This window comes from Marmota flaviventris, chromosome 13 (assembly GCF_047511675.1).
Source record: "Marmota flaviventris isolate mMarFla1 chromosome 13, mMarFla1.hap1, whole genome shotgun sequence".
Classification (NCBI taxonomy): Eukaryota; Metazoa; Chordata; class Mammalia; order Rodentia; family Sciuridae; genus Marmota; species Marmota flaviventris.
In genome coordinates, this window is record NC_092510.1 from 93,119,436 (window position 1) to 93,146,081 (window position 26,646).

The following is a 26,646-nucleotide window of genomic DNA, read 5'->3' on the forward strand; positions in this document are numbered from 1 at the left end:
GTGTTTGTGGTAAGAAGTTTATATTGTCCATGGAAATTGGAAGTATAGATTAAAAAAAAAAGGGTAGGCAGCTTCTTGTGTTAACTGATATAAGTAGGGATTAAAAATAAAACAAACTTAGGGCTGGGGCTGGGGCTCAGCGGTAGCGCACTTGCCTGGTATGTGTGAGGCACTGGGTTCAATTCTCAGTACCACATATAAATAAATAGAATAAGGGCCTATCAACAACTAAAATATTTTCTAAAAAATAAATAAATAGAACAAAATTCATCCTCAGCATCTTACAACAGAGGTTGTAAATCTCTAGAATATTGTCAACCAAGTTCTGGGGCAGCTTTTGGCTAGGGAAGGGGTAGTCTTATCCAGAGCTTGTGGCAGTCATGGACTCCTACTTCTGTTCATGGAAGCAAGAGAAAAGGAATCTTATTTTGTGATCCCCACACCCTGACTAGTCTAGTTAGTGTTTTGGTAAACCTCATTCTTGCTGAGTGATTCAGTTACTTTCAGATGCCAAAACAAACATTTATCTTATGAAGTGTATTTTTCTATCACCTCCTCAAAGAAAATGGGTGAAACTTTAAGCCTGCCAAATCTTTTTTTTTTTTTAAGAGAGAGAGAGAGAGAGAGAATTTTTTTAATATTTATTTTTTAGTTGTCGGCGGACACAACATCTTTGTTTGTATGTGGTGCTGAGGATCGAACCCGGGCTGCACGCATGCCAGGCGAGCGCGCTACCGCTTGAGCCACATCCCCAGCCCCCAAATCTTATTTCCATATCCTAAAAACTGAAATGAATTCTTTTTAAGTTTAGAGTATAATGGAAAGTTATTAATGTCTCAGAGCATAGCTTTAGACAGTTTCCTTGGGCTTTCTGCTATTTTGTTAATCACATTTTAAAAGAGAATAAAAGATTGATTAAACATGAAAACTTAAAGTACAAGTTCTAAATATAGAAAAAGACTCAATACTGATTGGGGAGAGGTTCAAATTTATGTCATTAAAAAGCATTGTTATATAACAAAAAGGACACAGATTTTGGAGTAGTAGATAACTGGGTTCAATATTTTGTTGCCTCTAACCATTTACATTACCTTGAAAAATTATACCATCTCTCTAAGCCTTAATTTTCTCATCTGTGAAACTTCTTCCCCCCCAAAAGCCTGCACTGATACCCCTTTCCTTCCATTTTTCTGTAGCTCCTCTCACCCTTTGATACACTGAACATTTAATCATTTCGATATCATGCAAGGTAGAACCAATAAGCTCCATTTTTAGAAACATGAAGAGTAAATCAAGACACTCATTATTAAATTATAAAGCAACATAATAGGTTTATAAAAATCAAGTGTTAGATGCTGTGGAAACAGAAACAAGGGAAAAAAATTCATATGATTCTGGAGTGAGAATGGACAAGTGGGATGAGAAGACAACTAAAAGAAGGAGGTTTAGATCAAATTGGAGTTGATCAAATACAGAAGCAAGTAAATCACTCTAGGAAGAGAGTCCTATGAGGGTGAATATCTAGAGGTATCAAAGTACATATCTTTAGCCGAGGTCTGAATTATTTCCTCTCGCAGTATGCTCCCATAATTTTCTTACTGTAAATCAGGACCCATTAGCCTTTACAATTTACTTTGGTAAAGTGTAAACTCCTTTTGTGCAGTTTGTTTACTATAGCTCACCATTTATGCACGAGATGCTCAAGAAATACTCATTGAATGGATAAATTAAAATAAAATTTTTCTTTTAATTTTTTAAAAGACCATTTTTAGTGTAACACGAGAGTCCAGAATTCTAGTTTTAGCTGTGCCATTAACTAGTTAAATGACCTTACTTCTTCACTTGGGCCATTTTCTTATCTGTTTAACAGTATTGATAATGCCTAAGTTTTCTTCCAACTGTAATACTCAGGAATTGTGTGATTTCTGTTGCCAGGTGTTTATATGTGAGCCTTAGAGGGGGATATAGTGTTTGTCACATGGCATGTACTCAGTAAATACATATTCAATTAAAAAGTCCAAACGTATCAGAACTTCTCAGTTGGAAAGATTAAACAGATTTCCAAAACATTATAAATGTAATGAACCTATAGCTACTTTTCTTTTTCTTCTTCTTCTTCTTCTTTTTTTTTTTTTTTTTTGTTGTGCTGGGGATTGAACCCAGGGCCTTGTGCCTGTGAGGCAAACACTCTACCAAATGAGCTATATCCCCAACCCCTACTTTTCTTAATTGGTTATGTTGTAAGGTTCTCTTGATGTGTTGGCAACCAAATGACAATGGGGAACCAGGTTTTAAAATGGTAGTTTTGTGTTTGAGTTTTATTCTAGGGGTCAATAAATAATTGAATGACTCTTTTAAGTGACACATCTTTATATTTTCTCCTGGGATTTTTGGCCTGAAACTCATGTATTGGATAATGTTCATATTTTTTTTATTATGCTTTGTTCAGTTTTAGTCTCAGTTATGTATTTGTCCCAAACATTTGAATGCTTTTCTTGGTGGATACGTTGAGGGTAAGCTTAATTTTTGTTTATATGCCAAAAACAATTTGTTGACATTTCTACTGCATAAACAGCATTTAACAAATTATGCAACACTGCATCAAAAAACAAAATGAGAATATAAATTAATGATCCTGATTTTCTTGTTTTTTCCATAAAATCATTTTAAAAGCTACCCTTCAAATAGATCTAAAATGTTTTTTTAAAAAACACTGTGGGGATCCAAAGATGTGTTCTTTCTGTTGTGTTTGTAAATATAAAAGTAAATAATTAGAGAAATAAAAGTCAAAGGAAGAGTCCCTTAAATATATTGTCTTGAGTGGAAATGGCAGGAATTTAAATTGGAATATAGACATTATCCAAATGAGTAGAATCTCAATCTACAGACTTACATATTTTAATCCTCTTTTTTTGTCTTTCTCAGAATCTGTTAGGGTATGGATAATGTTCATATTGAGTTGAGTTTTAAGAAGTTGGTGTGGTTAAGATTGAGTTTCAATGGAATTCTGATTTCTTATGTAAGATATTTCCCAGCTATAGTATTAATGCTTGTCCTGCCTTGAATTTCTGTCTCTGGGGTGTTAAGGTGAAATTTTGTTTTTTAAAACCATGATGGTATTTTAAATTTAAGTATTGAGAATGCAAGGAAAACCTTAGTTAATACACTTTCCATAATAATCAAGTGCATTCATTTCATTTATGTTTACAGCTTTACAAGTTAAGGAATAGAAAACAGAAGTTTAGTACTCCATTAATTTTGGAGACTTAAACTTGAACATATGCCAGAGAAATCACGGTAGATAGGTAGGGTCATTCTGAAGGGAAAACATTTTATTTATTTGAAGTCTAAAATATTTTGACCCTAAATAGTATAAAATTCCCTTATTATCAGAATAGAAAGCCAATAATAGTAAGTAGTGAACATCCTGGGAAAATATTTTGGAAGTGTTGTTAAAAAAATTTTTCACACGTGTTCTGTAAGAATTAAAGCATAATTGACTATCTGGCAGACATTCTATATGAATATCTTTATGGTTTTTGTTTTTCAGGCGTTTTAAAAATATTTAATCATTCATGAGTTGAGCCTCATTCTTGAGTTATGGATGACAAGGCTTCTGTTGGAAAAATCAGTGTCTCTTCAGACTCAGTGTCTACTCTTAATAGTGAAGATTTTGTCTTGGTTTCCAGGCAAGGAGATGAGACACCATCTACAAATAATGGAAGTGATGATGAGAAAACAGGACTCAAGGTAAAACTTAAAAACTTAAGTTTATTTCGCTTAGCTTTGCTAAGCCCTTTGCAAAACTTGGACTTAACAGAAAAGGGACATGGCGGCAAAGTGAGAAAATGGAATTAATGTACTTTCTTCTTATAGTGTTAAAGCAGTCTATGTACACTTAGTGAGAAATTTATATTTGGTTAAGATTTCTCTTTGATTAGCTTCTTCTAAATTTTCTAACATTCCTGTCAAACTTCTGATGGTTATCATGTAAACATGTGTAATTTTAGTATTGTTTTCACTTTATCATAGAATTAGAGGTGCTTGTTTTTTGGGGGAGCCTGTTATGTGTATTGTAAGGGTACTGATAGGTCCGCAATGAAGTTTAAGATATTGAAACAACTTTATTATCCGTGGTGCTGGGGACTGAATATAGGACCTCACATTTGCTAGACAAGTGCTCTACTGCTGAGCTACATCCCCAGCCCATGAAATAACTTTAAATACCTGGTCTTTGACCACTTTTGTCTTTTCTCCACCAAATAAATAACTATTACTTCTTTTTCTACACTATATTACTAGTCTACTCTTTATGGATAATAATGAAAACAGGTTATCTGTTAATGGTTGTCATGTAATTTATAAGTAGTTTTAAAAATAGTCCAATTCTCTTGTACATCTGTTCATTCAATAAGTGTTTATTGAATAATGACTGTGTGCCAGGTTCTGTTCTAGTTACTGGGGATTTAGTGGTAAATAACACAGGCAACTCCCCCTTTCTTCTTAGAGCTTGTATTTCTGATGGCGGAAATAGACTTTAAGCAAATAAAAAATAAATATATCAAGTAAATTTAGGTCCTACGAAAAAGGAGGTTACAGTGGATGAGGAATGAATGATTTGGTGGTTGTCTTTTGACCTTTGTTTTCAGAATTTTGGAAACACTTCTATCACTTATAAACATACAGTGGAATAATTTTTTTTTTTTTTTAAAGAAGACAGTAAAGGGATGGTGTCCGCTCAGGGGTACAGCACTTGCCTAGCATATGTGAGGCACTGGGTTTGATTCTCGGCACTACATATAAATAAATAAATAATAAATAAATACAAAGGTTCTCAACAACTTAAAAAAGAAGACAGTAAAAATACTGAATGACAGGTACTATTTTAGAGATGATCTTGAGGTGAGACCAGAGTCAAAGAAGGTAGAAAGCCATGGAAGAACTGGGGAAAGAGCTTTTCAGAGGAAGCAGCAGATACAAAGACTCTTGGAGAGAGAGGTCAGAGCACAATGAATGAAGTAAAAAAAAACATTAAGGGATGAGATCCCAGTGATGGGCAGGGACTGGATCATATAGAACCTGTGGAACTTGGTAGGGAATTTGGACTTAGTTATAAATGTGAAGGGAATTTTTACAAAGTTTGGGCACATGATCTAGTTTACTTTTTTTTGGGGGGGTGGAGTACTGGAATTGAACTCAGGAGTGCTCTACCACTGAGCTACATCCTCAGCCCTTTTTTAATTTTTAATTTTGAAATTTTAAATTTTGTCTCAAAATAGTTGAGATTGAGTTGCTGAGGCCAGCTGGCCTTGAACTTGTGATCTTCCTGGCTTAGGCTCCTAAGTCTACAGGTATCTTGTACTACCACACAAGGTAGATTTTAGTCAGCCTTTTCACTGCTGTAACTAAAAGAACCCAATCAGAAAACTGTAAAGGAGGAAAGGTTTATTTAGGTCTCACAGTTTCAGAGGTTTATAGAAGGTTGGTTCCATTCCTTAGGGCTCACAGTGAGGCAGAACATCATGGCAGAAGAGTGTGGCCGAGAGAAGTAGCTTGCTTGTTGATCAGGAAGCAGAGAGAGAGGAAAAACTCCATTCTCCTGGTACAAAATATATACCCCATAGCCATATCACCAATGCATCATTTCCTCCAGCCACACCCTACCACTTCAGTTACTACTTAGTTATTCCTACCAGGGGATTAATTCACTGATTGGGTTAAGACTCTCACAACCCAATCATTTTTTCTCTGAACCATCTTGCATTGTTTTGGGATGGGGGGGATGCCTTACATCCATACTATAATATGGGGCTCTAATTTACATTTTTAAAAGCTCATTGGCTGAGAGGGCTTCAGTCCTTATAGCATGTCAGGAACGTAAAACTGGTGAATATTACTGGGAAAAAGCCAAAAGTTTAGTCTCTGGAAATGTTCTAAAAGAAGTCAAGCTATTGAAGACAAATTATCCAAGAAAATTTATTAAAATTTGGTAAGAGCAACAAGAATCTGTGTTATTTCATCCAGAACCTACTTCTTCCTTACCTCTCCCAACTGAGATAACTCTGCTCCAAAATGTTACAGTCTGTTCCCTAGTTCCAGGCCACTGTCTTCTGGGGAGGAGCATACTAAACATGTTTCTTCCTGCCTCCAGCTGCTGTTGTTAGCCAAGTGTAACCAAGAGATAGGCCCCCACCCCTTTCCTACTCAGTCCCTGCTCCTGGGACAGAGGCTCTATTTTGGACAAGTGAAGCTGGGATGTCACGCAGTGAGAAGTGTGCCATTTTCCCCACTCCTAGCTCCAGAGCTTTGGCTCAGAGATTTTTGCCTGTTGAGAAAACAGGGGCATAAATCAGCTCCTAATCTCTTCCTGAAGGAAGAGTGTAAAGAAGTTCAAGCCTAAGGTTAGCCTCAAACTGTGGAGGTTGCGGTGAAAGGTAATTGGGAGAAAATTGGTAGATCGATTAGACAAAGGCTTAGATATAGAACCATTAGTTTGCCTGAGAATACCAGCGAAAGACAGAGCTGGGAGGAGACCACCATGGGTCAAAATCTCAAACATTGATTTCTGAAACTCTCTCTTAGAAGGAACAAGGAACTCAAGTTTAATTGGTTTAGTCTCTGGGTCTAGTTGGTTTAGTGTACTATTGAAATCAGTAAAGCAGTCAGCTAGCAATTAAAGGAGCTTTAATAGCTAGGCATGGTGAGAAACAGAGCCCTGTCAAAAATCAATCTCATCACAGGGTAACTGTGGCAGTCCCAAATCTGAACCCTCTGAGGAGCAGCATTAAAAAAAAGTATAACATTCTGGAGGCAGGAGTATAAAACTACCCAAAACCAGGATACATAAAAACCAGTCCTAAAGTGGGGCAGTGAATTCAGAGTTAATATAATATGCTATCTAAAATGTCTGCTTTTCAACAAAAACAACAACAAAAAATTAGACATGGAAAGAAACAGGAAAATATAACCCATACACTTAAAAAACAAACAAACAAACAAAAAAACCAGGTGGCAGAAATTGCTGAAATGAGAGTGACCAGTTGGATTTAACATAGAATGCTTTCAAAGTAGTCTTTATGAATACGTTCCAACAAATTGCATGAAATCATGCTTTAAAAAAGGAAGATATAGCTGAGAGCGGTGGCACGTGCCTGTAATTCCAGCAGCTTTGAAGGCTGAGACAGGAGGATCACAATTTCAAAGCCAGCCTCAGCAACAGCAAGGGACTAAGCAACTTGGTGAGACTCTGTCTCTAATAAAATACAAAATTGGGCTGGGGATGTGGCTCAGTGGTTGAATACCCCTGAGTTCAATCCCTGGTTACCCCCTCTCCCCCAAAAAAGGAGGTTATAATGACATCAGTAATGAGATAGAATTATTTAAAAATAAGCAAATGGAAATACAGAATTTTGAAAAGCACCATAAATGAAATGAAATGAAAAATTCACTAGAGGGGCTTAAGAGTAGGTTTAACCCAGCAAATAAAAGAATTAGCTTAAAAGATCAATAGCGATTACTCCGAAAAAAAGAAAAAAATGGATTGAAACAACAGAGCCTCAGAGAAATGTGTTACAGTAGTAATTTCATCAGCATATTCATAACAGACGAAAGAGGGGAGAGAAGTGAGCAGGAAAAAAATATTAAATTAAGTAATATCTGAAAACATCCCATAGTTTTTAAAAAGAAGTAATCATATTTAGGAAACTCATTGAACTCAAAGTGGGATAGATGCATAGAGATCCACAAATAGTTACTTCTTAATAATAGCTAATTGCCAAAGACAAGGAAAAAGTCTTGATGCGAGCAGCTAGAGATAAATGTCTCATCATTTAGAAGAGAATCCCAGTAAGATTTATGGCTAAGTTTTCAGCAGAAACAATGGAGGGAAGACATCAGTGGGATAACATTCAGAGTGCTCAAAGAAACTATCAGTCGACCTATTTTTTAGTCATGCCTTGGAGATATTATGGGTTCAGTTCTAGACCACTATAGAAAAGAATTCCACGATAATGTTAGTCACAGAAATATTTTAGTTTCCCAGTGCATATAAAGTTATGTTTACACTTCACTATAGTCTATTAAAAAGTGTGCAATAGCATTTGTCTAAAGAAGAAGAAAACAATGTGTATACCTTAATTTTAAAATATTTCCTTGCTAAAAAATGCTAATAGTCATGAGCCTTCAATGAGTTGTATTCTTTTTGCTGGTAAGTACCATATCTTCAGTGTTGATGGCAGCTTGACTGAACAGAATGGTGATAGTTCAAGATTTAGGGTGGTTGTGGCAGTTTATCTTAAACAATGAGGTTTGCCAGAAATAGTCTCCACAGACTATTCCTCTGTAGCATGTCATACAGTTACAGAGCATTTTACCCACACTAGAATTTATTTCAGAATTGGAACCAAATTTCTCAAATCTTGCTTCTGTTTTGTCAATTGAATTTTTGTAATATTTTATATTACTTCTTATCCTTTGAGAAATATTCACAGCATCTTTATCAGGATTAGGTTCTATATCAGGAAACTACTTTCTTTGCTTATCCATAAGAAGCAACTCCTATTAGTTAAAGTTTTATCATGAGATTGAGGTAATACAGTGACTTCTTCAGGATCCACTTCTATTTTTCTTGCTATTTCTACCCCATCTTCAGTTACTTCCTCCACAGAAGTCTTGAACTCCTCAAAGTCGTCCATGAGAATTGGAATCCCCTGCTTCCAAACTCCAGTTATTGTTGATATTTTGATCTCCTCCTGAGATTCACAAATCTTCTTAATGCCATCTAGAATGGTGAATCTTTTCCAAAAGACTTTCAGTTTACTTTGCCCAGATAAGTCAGAGAAATCTTTTTCTATGGCAGCTATAGTCTTATAAAATGTATTATTGAACAATAACATTTGAAAGTAGAAATTACTCCTTGTTCCATGGGTTGCAAAATGGATATTGTTAACAGCTGTGAAAAACAACATTATAATCTCATTTTATATCTCCATCAGAGCTTTTTAGGTGACAAGGTATCTTGTCAGTGAGGAATAACATTTTGAAAGTGAGCTTTTTTCTGAACGGTCAGTTTCAACAGTGAGCGTAACATATTCCATAACCAGATTCTAAACAGTTGTGTGGTCACCCAGGCTTTGCTACATTTGTGGGGTATAGGGAGAGTAGATTAAGTGATATTTATAGGACCCTAGGATTTTCAGAATGGTAAATGAGCATTGGCTTCAACTTAAAGTCACCAGATGTATTATTCCCTAACTAGAGAGCTAGCCTGTCCTTTGAAACTTTCTTGCTAGAGATTAATTAATTCCTCTTTACCCAGGAAAATTCTAGATGGCAGCTTCTTTTCCAGTGTAAGGCTGCTTTGTCTTCACTAAAAACCTTTTGTGTAGTATAGCTACCTTTATCAATTATCTTAGGCATATCTTCTGGATAATTTCTGCAGCTTCTACATTAGCACTTGCTGCTTCACCCAGTGCTTATATGTTATAAAGATAGTTTCTTAAACTTCATGATCAAACCTCTGGTAGCTTCACATTCAGTTCTGTAGTTTCCTAACCCCTCTCTTTTTATAAAATTTTTTCTTCTAATTTTTTTTTTTTTTTTTTTTTTAGTAGTCAGTGGACTTTTATTTGTTTATATGCAGTGCTGAGAATTGAACCCAGATTCTCACACGTGCTAGACAAGCACTCTACCACTGAGCCACAACCCAAGCCCCTAACTCCTCTTAACCTTCAGAGAATTGGAGTTTCCTTTGGATTATATTTTTGTTTAAGAGAGTATTGTGACTGGTTTGATCATCTATCTAGATCAATAAAACTTTTTTTATCAGCAATAAAACTGTTATTGTTCTTTTTTATTGGTATGTTTATCGGAGTGGCATTTTTAATTTCCTTTCCTTCCTTTGGCTGTTTGTCAAAGAAGCCTAGCTTTTAGTCTCTCTGCTTTTGAAATACCTTCCTCACTAAGCTTAATCAGTTCTAGCTTTTGATTTAAAGTGAGAAACTTGCCTGGCTTTTGTTCAGTTAAACTCTTAGAAGCCACTGTAGTGTTATTAATTGGCCTAATTTCAATATTGTTTTGTCTCAGGGAAAAGAAAGGCCCAAGGAGAGGGAGGCAATGGGGAACAGCTGGTAGATGGAACATTCAGAATTCATGCAGCATTTCTCAGGTTTGCTGTCTTATATGGGTGTGGTTCATGGTACCCCAAAACAATTAAAGTAGTAAGATACAGATCACCATAAGAGATATAATTGTAATAACAAATTTGAAGTATTGTGAGAATTACATATGTGACAAAGACACAACATTAGCACATGCTGTTAAAAAAATGGTATGCATAAACTTGCTGTAGTCAGTGAAACCATGAGCCTTCAGTTTGAAAAAACAAAAAACACAATGTCTGTGAAGTGCAGTAAAGTTAGGTATGTCTCTGTTCAAAACTGAAGGTTAAATAAGACACTGAGATAAAGAAAAATTTAGAAAATTTATTGCTAGTAAACCTGTCTTACAAGATACTAAAGGAAGTTCTTTAGGCAAGTGACTTGAATTGGTAATTTTTAAAAAAAGTTTTTAGTTGTTGATGGACCTTTATTTTTTATTTATGTATATGTGGTGCTGACAATTGAACCCAGTGCCTCACACATGCTAGGCAAGCACTCTACCACTGAGCCAAAATCCCAGCCCCCAAAGGGTAATTTTAATCCACACAAAATATGTATTTAGGTGTACATATACTGTCTTATATTATAATAAAAGACAGTATACATACATTTCTTTCTTCCCTTTTGCATTATATATGTGTATGTATCTCTGTGCATAACATGCTTAGATACATTGTTGCAATATATTTGCCAATAACAGGAAAAAAAGAGTTAGGTGAACTCCATTAGGACTGGGGAAATGACTGTATGCTAACTCAGATACACAAGAACAAATGAAGAGAACCAGAAATGATAAATAACAAAAGCCATAATTATGTATTTGGTCTCCTTTCAACTTTAAAAGTGTTTATAGAATTAATGGTAATTATAGTGTGTTGGTGGATATGTAACATTTTATAGATCTGATGTATCTAACAGTACTACAAAAAGGGAGAAAAGGAAGTAGTTAATAATGTTTCTGTATTTCAGTGAAATTAAATTATTACAAATCAAGAGGCTTGTAATATGTACATGGTAAGTAAGTTACTAGAGCAGAGCTTCTAAGGATATAATTACCAAACTTCATATGGAAAAAAATGGAAATGCTATCTTAGAAAATATTTGCTGAATGCAAAGGAAAGCAGTAAAAGGACAAAAAACATGAAGCATGTATAAAACAAATAGTAAAATGGTAGACCTAAGTCCAACTCTATCTAAAATATTAAGGGTAAATTTTTAGACAATATAATCAGAAGGCAGAGACTATCAGACTAGATTAAAAAAACATGATCAAAATATGTGCTGCCTACAAGAGACCTTTTAGATTTAAAGACACAAATGGAATTAAAGTAAAAGAATATGAAAAGATATCATGCAAACAACAAGCACAAGATATCTGGAGAGGTTATTCTGTTTTTAGACATGATACTTTAAAGCAAAAACTATTACTAGAGATAAGGGATATTGTATAATCTTACAAGTGTCCATCCATCACAGACACTTAATAGTTGTATAGCTAATAATTTCAGTGCCACAATACACAACATAAATACTGACAGAAATGAAGAGAGAATAAACATCTCAACAGTAGTCATTAAAACATACAGTACCATGCTTTCAATAATGGTACGAAAACTAGGCAAATCAATAAAGAAATAGAAGGCTTGAACGCCACTGTTTCTGAGTGGATATGGCAGTGGATTCTTAGTATATTAGAAACATAAAGAGCTAAGAAAAATAGTAAATTTGACTGCATGGGAATTAAAGTCTTTTGTGTTTGTATACTATCAAGAAAGTGAAAATAACTGGGCATGGTGGCACATTCCTGTAATCCCAGGTATTCTCCCAACTATGTGGGAGTCTGAGGCAAAAGACTTGAAGCCCAGCCTGGGCAACTTGGCAAGAAAGACCTTGGCTCAAAATAAAACTTAAAAATACACACACACACACACACATATAGCTCAGTAGTAGAGCACTTGCCTTGAGCATGCAACACCCTGCGTTCTCTAAGCTGTTCCCCAAAAAAAGACAAAAGGTGGGGAGAGAAAGAGCCCACAGAATGGAAGAAAGTATTTGTAAATAATATATCTAATAACTTAAGAGGGTATGTAAAGAATCTAAGCCTCTGTCACTTGTTGAATGGGTAAACAAAATGTGGTATGCAATTGAATATTATTCAGCCATAAAAAACATAGGCAACATGCTAAACAACATGTCAGTCACAAAACCCCCCACAGATTATGTATTTCTATTAATATGAAATATTTAGAATAGATAAATCTTCAGAGACAGAAAGTAGATTAGTGATTGCTTAGGTCTGGGTTTCTGGGAGATGATATCTAAGTTATTATGATAGTGCTTTTTTATTTTATTTTTCCCTTGTGATGCTGGGTATTGAACCCAGGAGTGCTCTACCACTTGGCTATACTGCCAGTCCTTTTTATTTTTTATTATTTGTAGTGCTGGGGATTGAATGCAGGGTCTCCTGCATGCCAGGTAAGCACCCTTCCACTGAACTATATTCTCATAGTGTTTCTTTTTGAGATGATGTAAACGTCATAAAATTTACTCTGGTGTGGCTACACACATATGCAGATAGGCCAATTCAATAACAAGGACATAATTTTGAGAAAAAGGTTTTACTGCTTTGCTGGCAAAGGAGAAACACAGGAAACTTCTGTCCCAGAGACTGTGATTCTGCCCATCATGGGAAACACAGGGTTTTTAAAAAGGTGACTCAAAGGCTACATTCCAGCTGTGCCCTAATTTGGGGGAAGGGCATATCAAAATTCACTTGCTAATTTGGGAGATGGAAAAGAGGAAAAAACATGTTCATTTTTCAGATAACCTCATTGGTAGAGTATCAGAGCTATATTCAAAGCATGAGGCAGACCACTGTTAACAATAAAGGAACTAGATACTAAAGAGAGGAGTTAGGAAGTGATTCTTGGGGCACTTCAGCATTTAGAGATTGAGCTGAAGAGAAGGTAACAGAGAACACTATGAAGAAATAAAGTAGTAGGTTTATGGAAAAGTACAAAAGAATGCCTTGCAATATAAGTGAAGAAAATATTCCAAGAAAGCAAGGGTAATATTTTTGGGTTTTTTTTATTTTTTAGTTGTAGATAAACACAATCTCTTTATTTTTATGTGATGCTGAGGATCGAACCCAGTGCCTCACACATAGAAGGCAAGAGCTCTATATAACACTAACCCCAAGAGTAAAATTTCTATTTCTGCTAAGAGGTTAATATAAATGGTGACTGAAAAATGACAATATGGAGGCCTCATTGACCCTCAAGAAGAGTGTCTTTCTGGAAAGATGAGAGCATTACTAGATTGTGGGTAGTAAATGGGGTGAGAAAGATGTGGCAAAATATAAAAACAATTCTTTCAAAGATTTGTTGTATAAAAGGAGGCAGGCAGGAAAATTGAATAGTGGCTGAGGGGGTTTGGTTCTTGTGATCAATTTTAGGATATATCTGTATCGATGGGAATTATTCAGTAAAGAGGACACATTACTAGTACAAAAGAAGAGTCAAATCTTTGAGTAGGGAAAAGAACATCCTCTGCATAAATGGAAGAGTTAGCCTAGGAACAGTTACTATACTGAAAGAATATAGCATTGCAAGTTCAAATAAATCAATCTTTGATTTGAAAATTTTCTTGTAAACATTTCAATTACTGTTTGATTTATTTTTCCTCTTTCTGATTTCTTGAACTCAAATTTATGGTACAGATGAAGGATCCTTATGGCTCCTCCAGAGAACTTTGTTTTTGCTCTCATTTATCTTGTTTATCAGAAAAAAAGGTAACTTCTGATTTTGTAGAGAAGGAAACTGAGGAATATGTTTTCCAAGTTTAAAACACTTTATGTATTTTCATGTAATTTCAGTACATCTGAATCATCTATAGGCTATTGTACATAGAACTGGTAAGGGAAGATGTAATAAGACCATTGTTAAATTTGTTAAAATCATCAAAAGAAGGTATAATAGGATTAAATAGGATTACTGAAGATTATTTGCTCAGTGATACTTGTATTTTTGAAACTGTTTGCTGAGCACCTTAGAGTAACAAAATAACAATAATTAAAAACTTGTACAATATCTTATCAAACAGTAAGTTCCAAGGATTTCAGGTTTTTTTCCTTCATTTATTTGGTTGCATTAAAATACATGCTCAGAACATAAACAGTGACAGTAGGAACATGTTGGATCTAGAAAACCCTTTTAAAGTTCTAAAAAGTCACTCTTCAACCACAAAGTCCCAATTGAGTATTTTGTTGAAAGTTTATTTGTCAACTGGTAATCTGCCATTGTTGTTTTAGCAACTGGGGGTAAGAATGCTCATTTTTGGAAATATGTATTAATCTAGAAACTGTAAAAATGTCCCAATATAAAATAATTAGGAAAGCTGAAAGAAATATAGCAAACACCCTTTTAGTTGGATAGTGGTATTCACAAGAAAGGAATGAAAATGTCTAAGAAAATGAGGGAACTGAAAACTAAAGCTATACATTTGAGTTGATATTGGAAGTGCACTGGAGAATTTCTATTCTTTATAATCAAGGTACTTGGATTTTGATAATTGAATTGGGCAAAAAAAAAGGTCTTGGGTGTAAAATAGAGAGGTGTTGGATCCACAATCTCATAAAACATCCTCAGATTCTACGTCTTTCCTGAAAGGATGGAAGAAGATTTCTACCTATCATTATGGGAAGAAAATAAGGAAACCTATTATGTCTTAGCTTGGGTTACTTTGAATGGGGGGTCTTGTTGAGAATTTGTGCCAATAGGCTTATGTGTTACTCAGCTTTTTGTTGCTGTGACCAAAATATCTAACAAGAGAAGGAAAGATTTATTTTGAGGTTTCTTTCCACAGTTGGCTGGTTCCATTGCTTTGGGCCTAAGATGAGGCAGAATTTCCTGGTGGAAGGGTGTGGTAGATGAAGACTGCTCAGCTCATGGCAGCTGGGAAACAGAGAGAGGAAGGGGCCAGAGACAAAATATAGTCCCCGAGGTCATACCCCCCCCCCCCAGAGACCTCCTTACTCCAGCAATCCCACCTATCTATAGTTTCTACCACTTCCCAGGAGTCCATTCAAATTATTAATCCATTAAATGAATTAACTCATTGATGAAATTAGAGCCCCCGTGATCCAGTTGCTTTCCCAAAGCCCTACTTCTGGACATTTCTGCACTGCAGACTTACTCTTCAACACATGAGCTTTTGGGGGACATTTCATATCCAAACCATAACAGCTTGCTTTCATGTATGCTTGGGGTTTGAATTTTTACTACCTGAATATTCTTGGGTTGATAATGTTCTTGAGACATTTGAGAGAAGCAATTGCAAATCTATTCTGGAGGAATGTTTTTGCCATCCAGGCTACATGGTATTCCCATAGATAGTATAATCCCAGTAAAAAAGAGCACACAATACAAATAATAAATATATACAAAGGATATTTCACTATGAGCAAGTCAACAAACTCCAGCAGGGTTGAATCCCATCAGAACTCAAGCATTAGAATTATTAGGTGTAACCTTTAAGGCAAGTATGATTAAAATAAGAACTTAAAGAAAAACTGAAAATATTAGAAAAAACAATAATCAAAAAATTTTAAAGGATTAAGGAAACTAAAATTAGAATTTCTACAAATGAAATTTAGAAGCCAGCAAAGCAGACATGGCTAAATGGAGAATCAGATACCTGGAAAATGGATCTGAAGAAATTATCAAGAAGATAACATTGAAATATGATAAAATAGAATTTCTTCTACAAAGAATTAGCTCTGTTGCAGTTGGTAGGAATTGAAGATTTGTTGGGCCTAGAGTCAAGACCACTGTATATAAAACAATTTATTGTGTTTGTATTTTTCTCTCAAGATCCTAATAGCTTTTGTCATTTATTTTCTCTAAATGTGTGTGTGATATGAGATCAAACAATAAAAAACCTGGAGACTTAAAATCAGAAGGAACGACATATATCTTAAGTTTTCCATGAGGAGAGAATGGGGAAAAGGAAATACTTGATAATTTATTTTCTTAACGTGATAAGAGGTATAAATCTCCAACTTCAAGAATATACTGTGTTTCAAGAGGGAAGATAGCGAAACTGGAGAAGATATTAAAAGGTTGAGTGGACACTGTGCCTGCCTTCAGGTGGATGAGAATTTTTAAAAATCACGTTATAGTTGTATGTACTAGTCTTTGCTTTGTAACAAACTATTTCACTCAGTGGCTTAAAACAATTTATTATTTCTCATGATTTTATGAGTTGAGTGGATGATTTTATTGCTATTGTTATTTGTGTTCATGCCTCTGCATTATTCTAATGTGTTAGTTGGAGGTTGCACTTGACTGGTATAGCTGGGTCTCGCTCTCTATGTGGTCTTTTATCTTGGACTTCTTCACAACCCAGTGGTCTTGGGGTAGGAGTGGAAGCTGTAAGGCCTCTTAAGCTAAAGCTTAGAAATTATATTGTGTCACTTCTACCTGATTCTGTTGTTCAAAGTCAAAAGACCAGTCTCAATTCAGAGTTTGGGGAAATAGACTATCTCTTGATTACGGTGGTATAGAGATTTTGTGGTCATATATATTTTCAACATCAATGTAATTAGATGAATGCTGTGGTAAAGGTAAATAAAGGATGCTTTAGAGTAGTTGAAGCCTAATCAACTTCAGGGAAGAGTCAGGGCAGGATTCTTGGAGTGGGTAAAGCTTTAGGTAGCCCTTCAAAGAATAATGTTATGTGATGATACGATTATAAAAAACAAAGACATTTTTCTTCACAAAATGTTTTAACAACTAAACTCTGAGAACTTGCCATAAAGTCAAAGCATTTTGTATTTTCTCTATCTGACCATAAACTCCTTTGAGGTAAAAAGCAATCTTTGACTCTTAGCCAAGGATATTCTGTGAATGTTGTTTGGGGTATGTTTATGAGCTAATATTCATTAGGCAGAAAAATCTGGTAGAGAATTTAAAATATTTAATCCTCATAATTTTCTTCTTGAAAAATCAAATTGACATTATTTAGTTGGAAGAAAGTTGCCAACTTTTATTAAAATTGTTAGATGCAAAAGTCACTCCATCTTAGTAATAGGTGAAGTAATCTTCTGACCTCAATTTGTGATATTATTTGTTGTAGAATCTGGTAATCTTGAAATACAGACCTTTTTTCAGTGAGCAATTTTACTGAACTATGAATGCAGTTTAATTAAGAAAGAGGTCAGAGTGGTAATGGTGGAGACACATCTGTGAATGTGTCACATCTGTAAATATGATACAGTTCATCAAAAAGATAGGTAGAGCAAATTTGTGTAAGAACATAATTATTGACTGAAGAAAAAAGCTGGGTTTCATAGAGTAGATAACAGTCGAGCAAAGCCTTGCAGAATTACTAAGAATTTCTTCTACAAAGAAGTAGGTCTGTGGCAGTTGGTAGGAATTAAAGATTTGTTGGGCCTAGAGTCAAGACCACTGCATACAAAACAATTTATTGTGTTTGTATTTTTCTCTCAAGATCCTAATAGCTTTTGTCATTTATTTTCTCTAATTATAAAAATAATGTGTGTGTGATATGAGATCAAACAATAAAAAAATTAAAAGAACTCACCTGTAATCCCATTATTTAGCAAAATAACAATAAATGTTTTGGGTCTTTCTACTGTTAACTTTTTAGGATTAATTCTGTCCCTCCTCTTTTTGTTTTACTGCAGTGTTAGCAATTCCTAATGGTAACCTTAGGTTGTTTTTTTGGTCCTTCCTTTGTACAGTGTGAAAAAGAGAGAGTATTAGAATAGCTGTAGTTATCAAGTGAAGCAATTTATATTTAATGATTCATTTAAGATCACAGAATGTGAATGGATTTGAAATTAGTAACTAAATCTTCAAATATTCAAATTGGACTTTTGGTTCATTTGTGCCTTCCCTTCTGACAAAACTAAGCTTTTATTTACTAAGCTTTATATCCTAATGGCTCAGCTTTTATAGTCAAACTAAGCAAGATTATTAAATTTGAACAATATTTTGTTTATTTTCTCTGCACCAGGATAAAAATATTAGGAACTCTGCAGATCATTAGGATGTTGTTTTTTTGTTTGTTTTAATTTTTGAATCATGTAGGGTTTCTCAATCACATACTTATTTCCTAAGTCTGCTTTTTGAACCTGTTTCCAGAAAAGAGTCCCAAAATGTCTAAAGTAGCCTTGTATAATAACTGGCACACCAAGTAAGGCCTAGTTGGTATTATAGTAGTAAAGGGAAACAAGGGCTCTAAAGTTAGAAATAGAAGATTAAGGCCAGGAAATGACTCTGGCTGTTGCCTGTGGAACATTTTGGGCTTTGTTTCCATAAATGTAGTTTTGCTCTCAAGGAAACAGACTTGTAGCCAATTCTACCATATAAGTTATTACTTTTATTTGGTATATTTAGAAGGACATGTTATTCCAATAGGATTTCTTTTGCACATGAAAAATAGGTGTGTTCTTGGAATTCTCTGAACCAGAAAAAGAATTTCTTGTTCTGTATCTTCACTACTAGTTTTTTCAATTATTGTTCTCCCTTTTCAAACCTGAAGTCTAGTAAGTGAATCAAGAGTTTATTTTGAAAGAGCTGCATGGAGTAGGGGATACTAATACTTGGATGCTTACTAATTGGCAGGTACTGTGATATATGAGATTTAAATGAGATAATTCCTGTAAGAAACACATAATGCAGTTGCCTGAAATACATATAATTGGTACTGTGTTCAGTTGCATTTGCTACATACAGGATAGTTCTTGAGTGCACAATTTGAATAGTCCATGCTGTGAATTGTGCCTCCCAGAGTTGTGCTATATTGAAGTTCTGAGCCCCCATTATTATTCCTCCTATGCTTTATAAGCAGTAGGAGTAACAAGTAACTCATTTGCCAGGCTCTGTCCTTAAACACATTTATGTCATATGCATAGCATTTATGTCTGTGTTAAATTGTCTATTTTAGGTTTATTGTTTGTCTTCCCAATTCAGGACTTTCTTGAAAAACTCTTCTTTCCTTTTAATGTAGATTATGTGGAGATGAAAACAAATCTAAATGTGACCTTTTTAATAAAAACTTTGTGTTAACTGATTAAATCTCTGTGGAACTTGAAAAATATTATTTATGTATTGCAGCATGCTCTTTGGTCTTCTCCACTGGAGTTTTTTTCTTTTTCTAGCTCCATTTTCTTTTTGTGGTGCTGAAAAGTGAACCCAGGTTCTTATGCCCGAGGCAAGCACTCTACCACTGAACTACATCCCCACCCCACCAACACTCTCATTGTGAATGTTAAATCTTAATGACACTTGCTTAAAATGGGAAATGATGGTGTTTTTGTTTTTAAATAAATTTAAAATCATTCAGATTTCTTTTGCTATAACTAAGCCAAGTTTTATATAATGTCCAGTATCATGCTTTGGCTTCTGTTCTTTGCATTTTATAAAGTTTATATAAAAATGTGTTTCATATGTATTCTATATCAGTCACTCTTCAAAGCTTTAAGGATTCAAAGATAACTTGAGGCTGGGTGCAGTTGCACATGCCTGTAATCCCAGAGGCTTGGGAGGCTGAGACAGGAGGATCACGAGTTCAAAGCCAGCCTCAGCAACAGTGAAGTGCTAAGCATCTCAGTATGACCCTGTCTCTAAATAAAATATAAAATAGGGCTGGGGATGTGTCTCTGAACCAGTGCCCTTGAGTTCAATCCCTGGTACCAAAAAAAAAAAAAAAAAAAGAACAACAATCTCTGTGCAGTATAGAACATTCTCCAAAACAAGCAGCAATACTAGTAAATATGTGTGCTAATAATATGGTAGCCCTGAGAAAGAAGTGATTAAATTCTGTCTAGAGGGGTTAAGATCTCCCAGAGGAAGTAACAAAATTTAAGATTGATCTTAAAAAATACATAAGAGGGCTGGGCTGGGGTTGTGGCTCAGTGGTAGAGTGCTCGTCTAGCACTTGTGAGACCCTGGGTTCGGTCCTCAGCACCACATGAAAATAGATGAATGAAGTAAGGATATTGTGTCCAACTACAACTAAAAAATAAACATTTAAAAAAAAAGAGAGAGAAAGAGGGCTATCCAGAAAAGGGAACAGTCTATACATGAAATTTTTTTTCCTAGGAACATTTAGTAGTTTCATGTGATAGATAAATGACTGGAAAAGATAGGTTGGGCAAAGTTATGAAAAGACTAGTAGAATAAACTTATGAATTTGAGCTTTATCCTATGGGTTTTGAGGCGCTAAGGAAGGCTTTAAAAATAAGGCAGTGCTTGGTCAGAACTAAAATAACTTGAAAGACCGTATGAAAGAGTAAAGGGGAAGGAAGGCATGGAAACTACCAACTTAGCTTATACGAAGTGATAGGCTTTATACTGTTATTAGCTATGCACAGAGATAGAAGAAGAGGAAAATATATGAGCAAAGATCAGTAGGATTTATGAGTTGTTTGGGAATGAGGAGTCAAGGATGATTGTGATTCTTTGGGCAGGGAGTATATAGTAGTACAATCACTGACAAACAGAATGCAGGAAGAGGATGGGAGAGTGAGTTAAGGTTTGGACAAAATACATTTGTAATGTTTAGCTGATGCTCTCTGTCCAGTAGACAGTTGAGGAAGAAATTGTAGATAGATTTGGGACTGTTTGTATATCATTGGGAGTAGATGCAGTGGCATCTCTAAGGGGAGGTTAATTGCAAAGCCAAAGTCTTAGATAGGGATCTTTTATGGGGCAGATTATTTAAAAGAAAAACAACAGCTATATTCTCAGCTTTCTTCTTTTTTGGAAACCATATATTTTTTTTTAAATCAAACTTGGCGGAGGTGTTACTGGGGATTGAACTCACGGATATTCCACCACTGAGCTACATCCCCAGCCCTATTTTGTATTTTATTTAGAGACAGAGTCTCACTGAGTTGCTTAGCTCTTTGCTTTTACTGAGGCTGGTTTTGAACTCAAGATCATTCTGCCTTAATTTCCCAAGCTGCTAGGATTACAGATGTGTTCCATCGCACCAGGCTAAATCAAGTTTTTAGTAAATGCAATCCTCTGAAGCATACAATTCTATGAGCTTTAATTATAAGTATAAACTCTTAAATATACAGCACCACAGTCCAGATAGAAAATAATTTCATCACTCCAAAAAGTTCCTTTGTGCCCCCCCCCCCCCTTTTTAAACTCTGCCCCCCAATTTCCAGTCCCTGGCAACCCTTCAAGGGAGGCTTGAAAACTAAACTACTCATTTCTGTCACTATAGTTAGGTCTTTTCTTGGATGCCATTTAACTGGAATCATTTAGTTTGCAGTCTTTTGTATCTGGCTGCTGCTACTTTTCTTCTTCTTCTTCTTCTGACACTAGGGATTAAACCCAGTATCATCATACATGTGAGCTACATCCCCAGCTCACCTTATTTATCTATTTATTTATTTATAGTATAAAAAATGTTGGATATAGTTGTACCATTTTCCATTCCCACCATAGTATGTGAGTTTTCCATATTACTTGCAGTTCTTATTATTGTCAAGTGTTTTTTGTTGTTTTGGTTTTTTGTTTGTTTTGGCCAATATTATAGAGGTATAGAGGCATCCTGTTGTGGTTTCAGTTCCTCTACTGGTTAATGATACTGAGTTTCTGTTCCTGTGCTATTTGCCATCTTTACATATCTTTGGTGAAATGCTCATTTTAAAAATTGAGTTAGTTATTTTCTTACTATTGAGTTTTGAGAGTTCTCTGTATATTTTGGTATAAGTCCTTCATCAGATACATGATTTGCAAATATTTTCTCCAGCTCCGTGGCTTTTTATTCTCTTAGCTTTTTTGTTGTTGTGCTTGAGATGGAACCCAGGACTTCTACATGCTAGAAAAGCTCTCTACCACCAAACCTTGTCACCAGCCCTCATTCTAATAGTTTATTTTCTCAGTTTTTCCCTTGATGGTTCATACTTTTTGTGTTCTAAGAAATTTTTGAATCCCAAGATTACAAAGATTTCTTCTGTTTTCTTCTTAAGTTTTATAGTTGTAGGCTATACTTGTATGTCATTCATTGAGTTTATTTTTACATATAATATGAAGTATTGGCTGAGATGTATTGTCTCACATATGGATATCAGGTTAAATGTTCCAGCACCGTTTGTTTTATTTGAGTAATTATCTTTGTCCATTGAGTTACCTTGCCAACTTTGTTGAAAATCATTTGATCATATATGTTTGTGTCTGTTTCTGGATTCTGTTTCATCTGTGTGTTTGCCCTTTCTCTAATACCATACCATCTTAATTACTTTATGTGAAACCGTATTTTAGAGATGATAGTTGTATATATCAGAAATGCTATTGACAGAAGGAAAGAAAATGTCCGCCATCAGTTTTTGTAAATGAACTTTATTGTAGCACATCCACACTTGTTTATTTGTTGTTTATGACTTCTTTCATGTTTATAGTGTAAGGGACCGGCGAAACGTCAGAGGAAGAGACCACCAAGAGACTGTCTCATGCAACAGCAAAAGGGTTTATTGGGGTCCAGCATGCTGGGGCTCAGAGCTCACTTGAATAGAGCAAAGAGCCCTGAGAACAGCTTAAGCAGAGCTTATATACTTTCCTTGGAGAGGGCAGGGAGGGAAGTTCATTGATGGGTCAGGGCGAGTGGGCGGATTGCCTGCAACCGGGTGAGGGGATACATTCTGCAGTTTGGCAGTTGGGGACAGAACATTCTGGGAACAAGATTAGCAAACAGTTCTCAAGATTTCAACAGTGTTTTGTTAAGCATACAGAAAAACGGAGTGACAAGTACCTATTTTATTAACCTTTCAATAGCAGATTCGAGTAGTTGTAACAGACACATGGACACGTGGCTTGCAACACTTATAAAAAACTGTTTTTGTTATTTTTGCAGTATTGAACTGGGTATTGAATGAACCCAAGTCCTTATATGTGCTAGGCAAGGGTTCTACCACTCAGCTACCTCCCTAGCCCTTTTCATTTTGAAAGTGTCTTCCTTAGTTGCCCAGGCTGTCTTGGAACTTGGTATTCTGCCTCAGCCTGGGATTACAGATGTTTGGCTGAGTCTAAAATATTTATTATCTGGCTCTTTATAGGAGAAAATTTTCAACTCCTGATCTATACCATTAAAGACCAAAGTTTTTTTTTTTTTTTTTTTTTAATTTACTCTATTGATTTTGGCTTTATTGACTTTTTGTTCTGATGTCACCTCATTGTCACAAGACTTCTCTCAGGATTCCATATTCCTATTCCATGGCAAGGGGATGGTACCAGTCATGGTATGTTTTTCTTTTTTCCTTTGTGTTCCTGGAGCATGCTATGCAAGTGCTCTACTCCAGTCTTCATTCCCAGCCTTCATGCTTGGGAAAAAAAGTCTTCCAGAGACCACCCCAGACAACTTCTGTTTATCTCAGTGTCTGAAATTGTCTGATATAGTAAACCAGAGTTATAAGGGAGGCTTGAAAACTAAACTACTCAATTTTTCAGCCACACTAGCAGAGACAGGCAAATAAATAAATGAACTCTGTAAGTCCTACCAGTGATTCTCACACTTTATTGCACATAAAAAATCTCATAAGATGCTTTTTTAAAAATATAGCTATTAGTGGCCCATGCAGAGAGAGATTTTTTTAGGTAAAGTCAAGTGATTTGCGTTTTCAGAAAGTGCCAGAGATTATTTTGATGCCTGTGTGGAGCCTCTGAATAAAATACTGTGTTGGCATTTTAGTTTGATTTTGATCTATGGCAGTATTTCTCAGTATATCAGAATCACGTGTGGTCTTAAAACGAATATACCTAGGCTGTCCATTATCTGATACTGATTTAGTTGTGGGGGTGGGAGGTGGGGGACTAAGGTAGGAGCAGGTATTTGTAAATGTGTTATATAGTCAAATTAAAAATCATTAATTTAAGATTGTTTCCCAGAGTGAATTCCCTAGGTCAACAGCATCATCATTTCCTAGGAATTTTTTAGAAATGCAAAAATATATCAGGCCCTATCCCAGATTTACTAAATTGGAAACTCAACATGTTGAGGGATCAACATGATCATTGTTGAGGTATTTTATTTTACCTTATTATCTAAGGCTTTGGATAGGTTGCTATTTTTTTAATTTTTTTTGTTTTGTTGTTGTTGTTGTTGTAATGGACACAATACTGTTATTTTATTTATTAAGTTTTATATGGTGCTGAGGACCGAACCCAGTGCCTCCCACACCTGCAGGGCAAGTACTCTACCACTATGATGCCAGCTCCAAAAGGTTGGTATTTTTAAACAACTCCTTTTTTTAAAAAAATTTATTTTTTAGTTGTAGGTGGGCACAATACCTTTATTTTATTTTTATGTGGTGCTGAGGATTGAACCCAGTGCCTCACTCATGCTAAGTGAGCACTCTACTTCTGAGCCACAACCCCAGCCCCTTAAACAACTCTTAAAAGTCAAGTTTTAGCTGGGCTCTGTGGCACTGGCCGTTAATAATCCAAGCAACTCCATAGACTGAGGCAGGAGAATTACAACTTTGAGGTCAGCCTCAGCAATTTAGTAAGCCTCTGTCTCAAAAAATGAAAAGAACTGGGATATAGCTCAGTGGTAAAGCAGCCCTGGGTTGAATCCCCAGTACCAAAAATAAATAAATAAATAAAATTTGTATGCGTGCGTTACATTTTCCTAGCCTTTATGGAAAAGTTAAGGAAACATAAGATAATTGTTTGTAAAATTTTTAAAGTAGGGAAACATTAAAAATAAATATGTATAAACACAAAGATAACATATATATATAATATATATATATATAATATATAATATATATATATATATAAATATATATGTATACTTTCAAAGTAGGCATATTCTGTAATTGGTAAATATATTACAGTGGAGGCAGCCTATCCCACAGAACACTTGGGTTCACTTACCTCATACACCAAAAAGCAAAAGAGCACTTTGTAGCATGTGAAATAAATCTTTCTATTTTCCTTCTAGTTGTAATTATTAATTGCTTAAAGAGGGAGTCTGATATCTTCTCACTTTTTGTCTTCAGGAAGTTGTAACTCCTATGTTATTTCTTCTTACCCTTGGAAGCAGTTTAGGTTCAATTAAGCCCTGTTTTGTTTAGTCCAGGTGAAACACTATTTTACCATCTTTAAAAGAATCAGAGGCTTTTTGAAACTGAGTTCTGGTTTGTTTTTTAGGTGCTTTGAAAACTATTTAAAGCAGAACTGGAAAAAATTCAGCTTTTAGAAGTATAGAACCAGGTTTAACAAACAGTTAAAATTACTCAACCCACTTGTAGTTCCAGTAGCAATAACTTCCATCATAAAATGAAGTTCACAGAAAGAAAAGCTGTCATTGAAGCCAAAGATCTTTAATTCCACGACAAAAGTAGTTGAAATGCTAGAATTTTCTCAGGAAAATATATTCAAATAGTCTTAAAAACTGTTTCTCAATTAGGATTTATAGGCTAAGAAAATTGAAGTTTGTAGGATTACAAAAGCCCAAAGCATTAAAAGATGTTTGAACTGGATTCCTCGGTAGCCCAGATGTACCCAGATGTGAATTTTGCTTTTTAACTTTATTTTTGCTGAATAGTCTTTTTTTTTTTTTCCTTTAACAATCTCACAGCCAACCCATTTTAATTTTTCAGGATTTAGTCTTCAAAAGTCTTGGGCTTAGAAGTCAGCCTCTTCTTTCTTTCCTTCTAAATTCTTTTGTTAATTTTTCCAGTACTTCTTGAATAAACAATTAGTGACAATACTAGATTTTGTCATGTGTGGTTTTTATTAGTGTTGGGCAGTCATCACTTGATTTTGCACTTGTTTACTTCCTGTTGAGCAACTAAATAAACCATCATGACTCCATAAAAATACTTGATGTTGTTAAAAACAGTACTTTTATTCTTCAGTACTTTTTTACACTCATCTCCTCAGCTTTATTCGTGTGTTTAAGAACTTTAAGAACGTGTTCATATCAAAGAAGTCTCCTTCAGAAATATAGCAGATTTATTTATAGCAAAAGTCTTAAAAGTGCGTGTGGAAATCGATTACCTTATAGGAATATTTCTGTTGATAAATTGGAAAAAAGCACATTTTTCTTTTTTTAAAATTTTTTTAGCTGTAGATGGATATAATATCTTTATTAATTTGTTTGTTTGTTTATTTATATATGGTGCTGAGGATCGAACCTAGTGCCTCACATATATGACGCAAGCACACTACCACTCAGCCACAGCCCCATTATTTTTTCTTTAGGTTAAAAGAAGCTGCTAAAGATATTCCTCTTAAAAACATCACTTCTCATTGGACAAATAAAATTAGAAATATTTTAATTGCCCTTATTTTAAGACAGTGTAAAAAACATTAATGACATTGGCAGGCTAATCCATAAATTTCTGGACAGTGGGCTCAATCAGTATACTTCTGCATGAAAAACTGAATTAAGAGAGCAGCTGGAGTCCTTATTTGTAGATCTTGATTAATTCTATTTTTACAAA

The 26,646-nt window shown here is 35.0% G+C and overlaps 1 protein-coding gene across 6 annotated transcripts in view; it reads left to right on the plus strand.

Moving 5' to 3' along the window:
• The window catches only part of Rabgap1 (RAB GTPase activating protein 1), a 163,358-nt gene that overhangs the window by 19,023 nt on the left and 117,689 nt on the right, over nt 1-26,646 (plus strand). For 3 of the 6 annotated variants that reach the window (XM_071600918.1, XM_071600922.1, XM_071600923.1), the window contains exon 2: nt 3,690-3,750. In XM_071600918.1, the coding sequence (XP_071457019.1) occupies nt 3,690-3,750 (61 nt within the window). Of the gene's footprint in view, nt 1-3,550; nt 3,751-26,646 lie in introns of all 6 variants that reach the window. The other 3 variants (XM_027944609.2, XM_071600919.1, XM_071600921.1) reach the window with 1 other exon arrangement.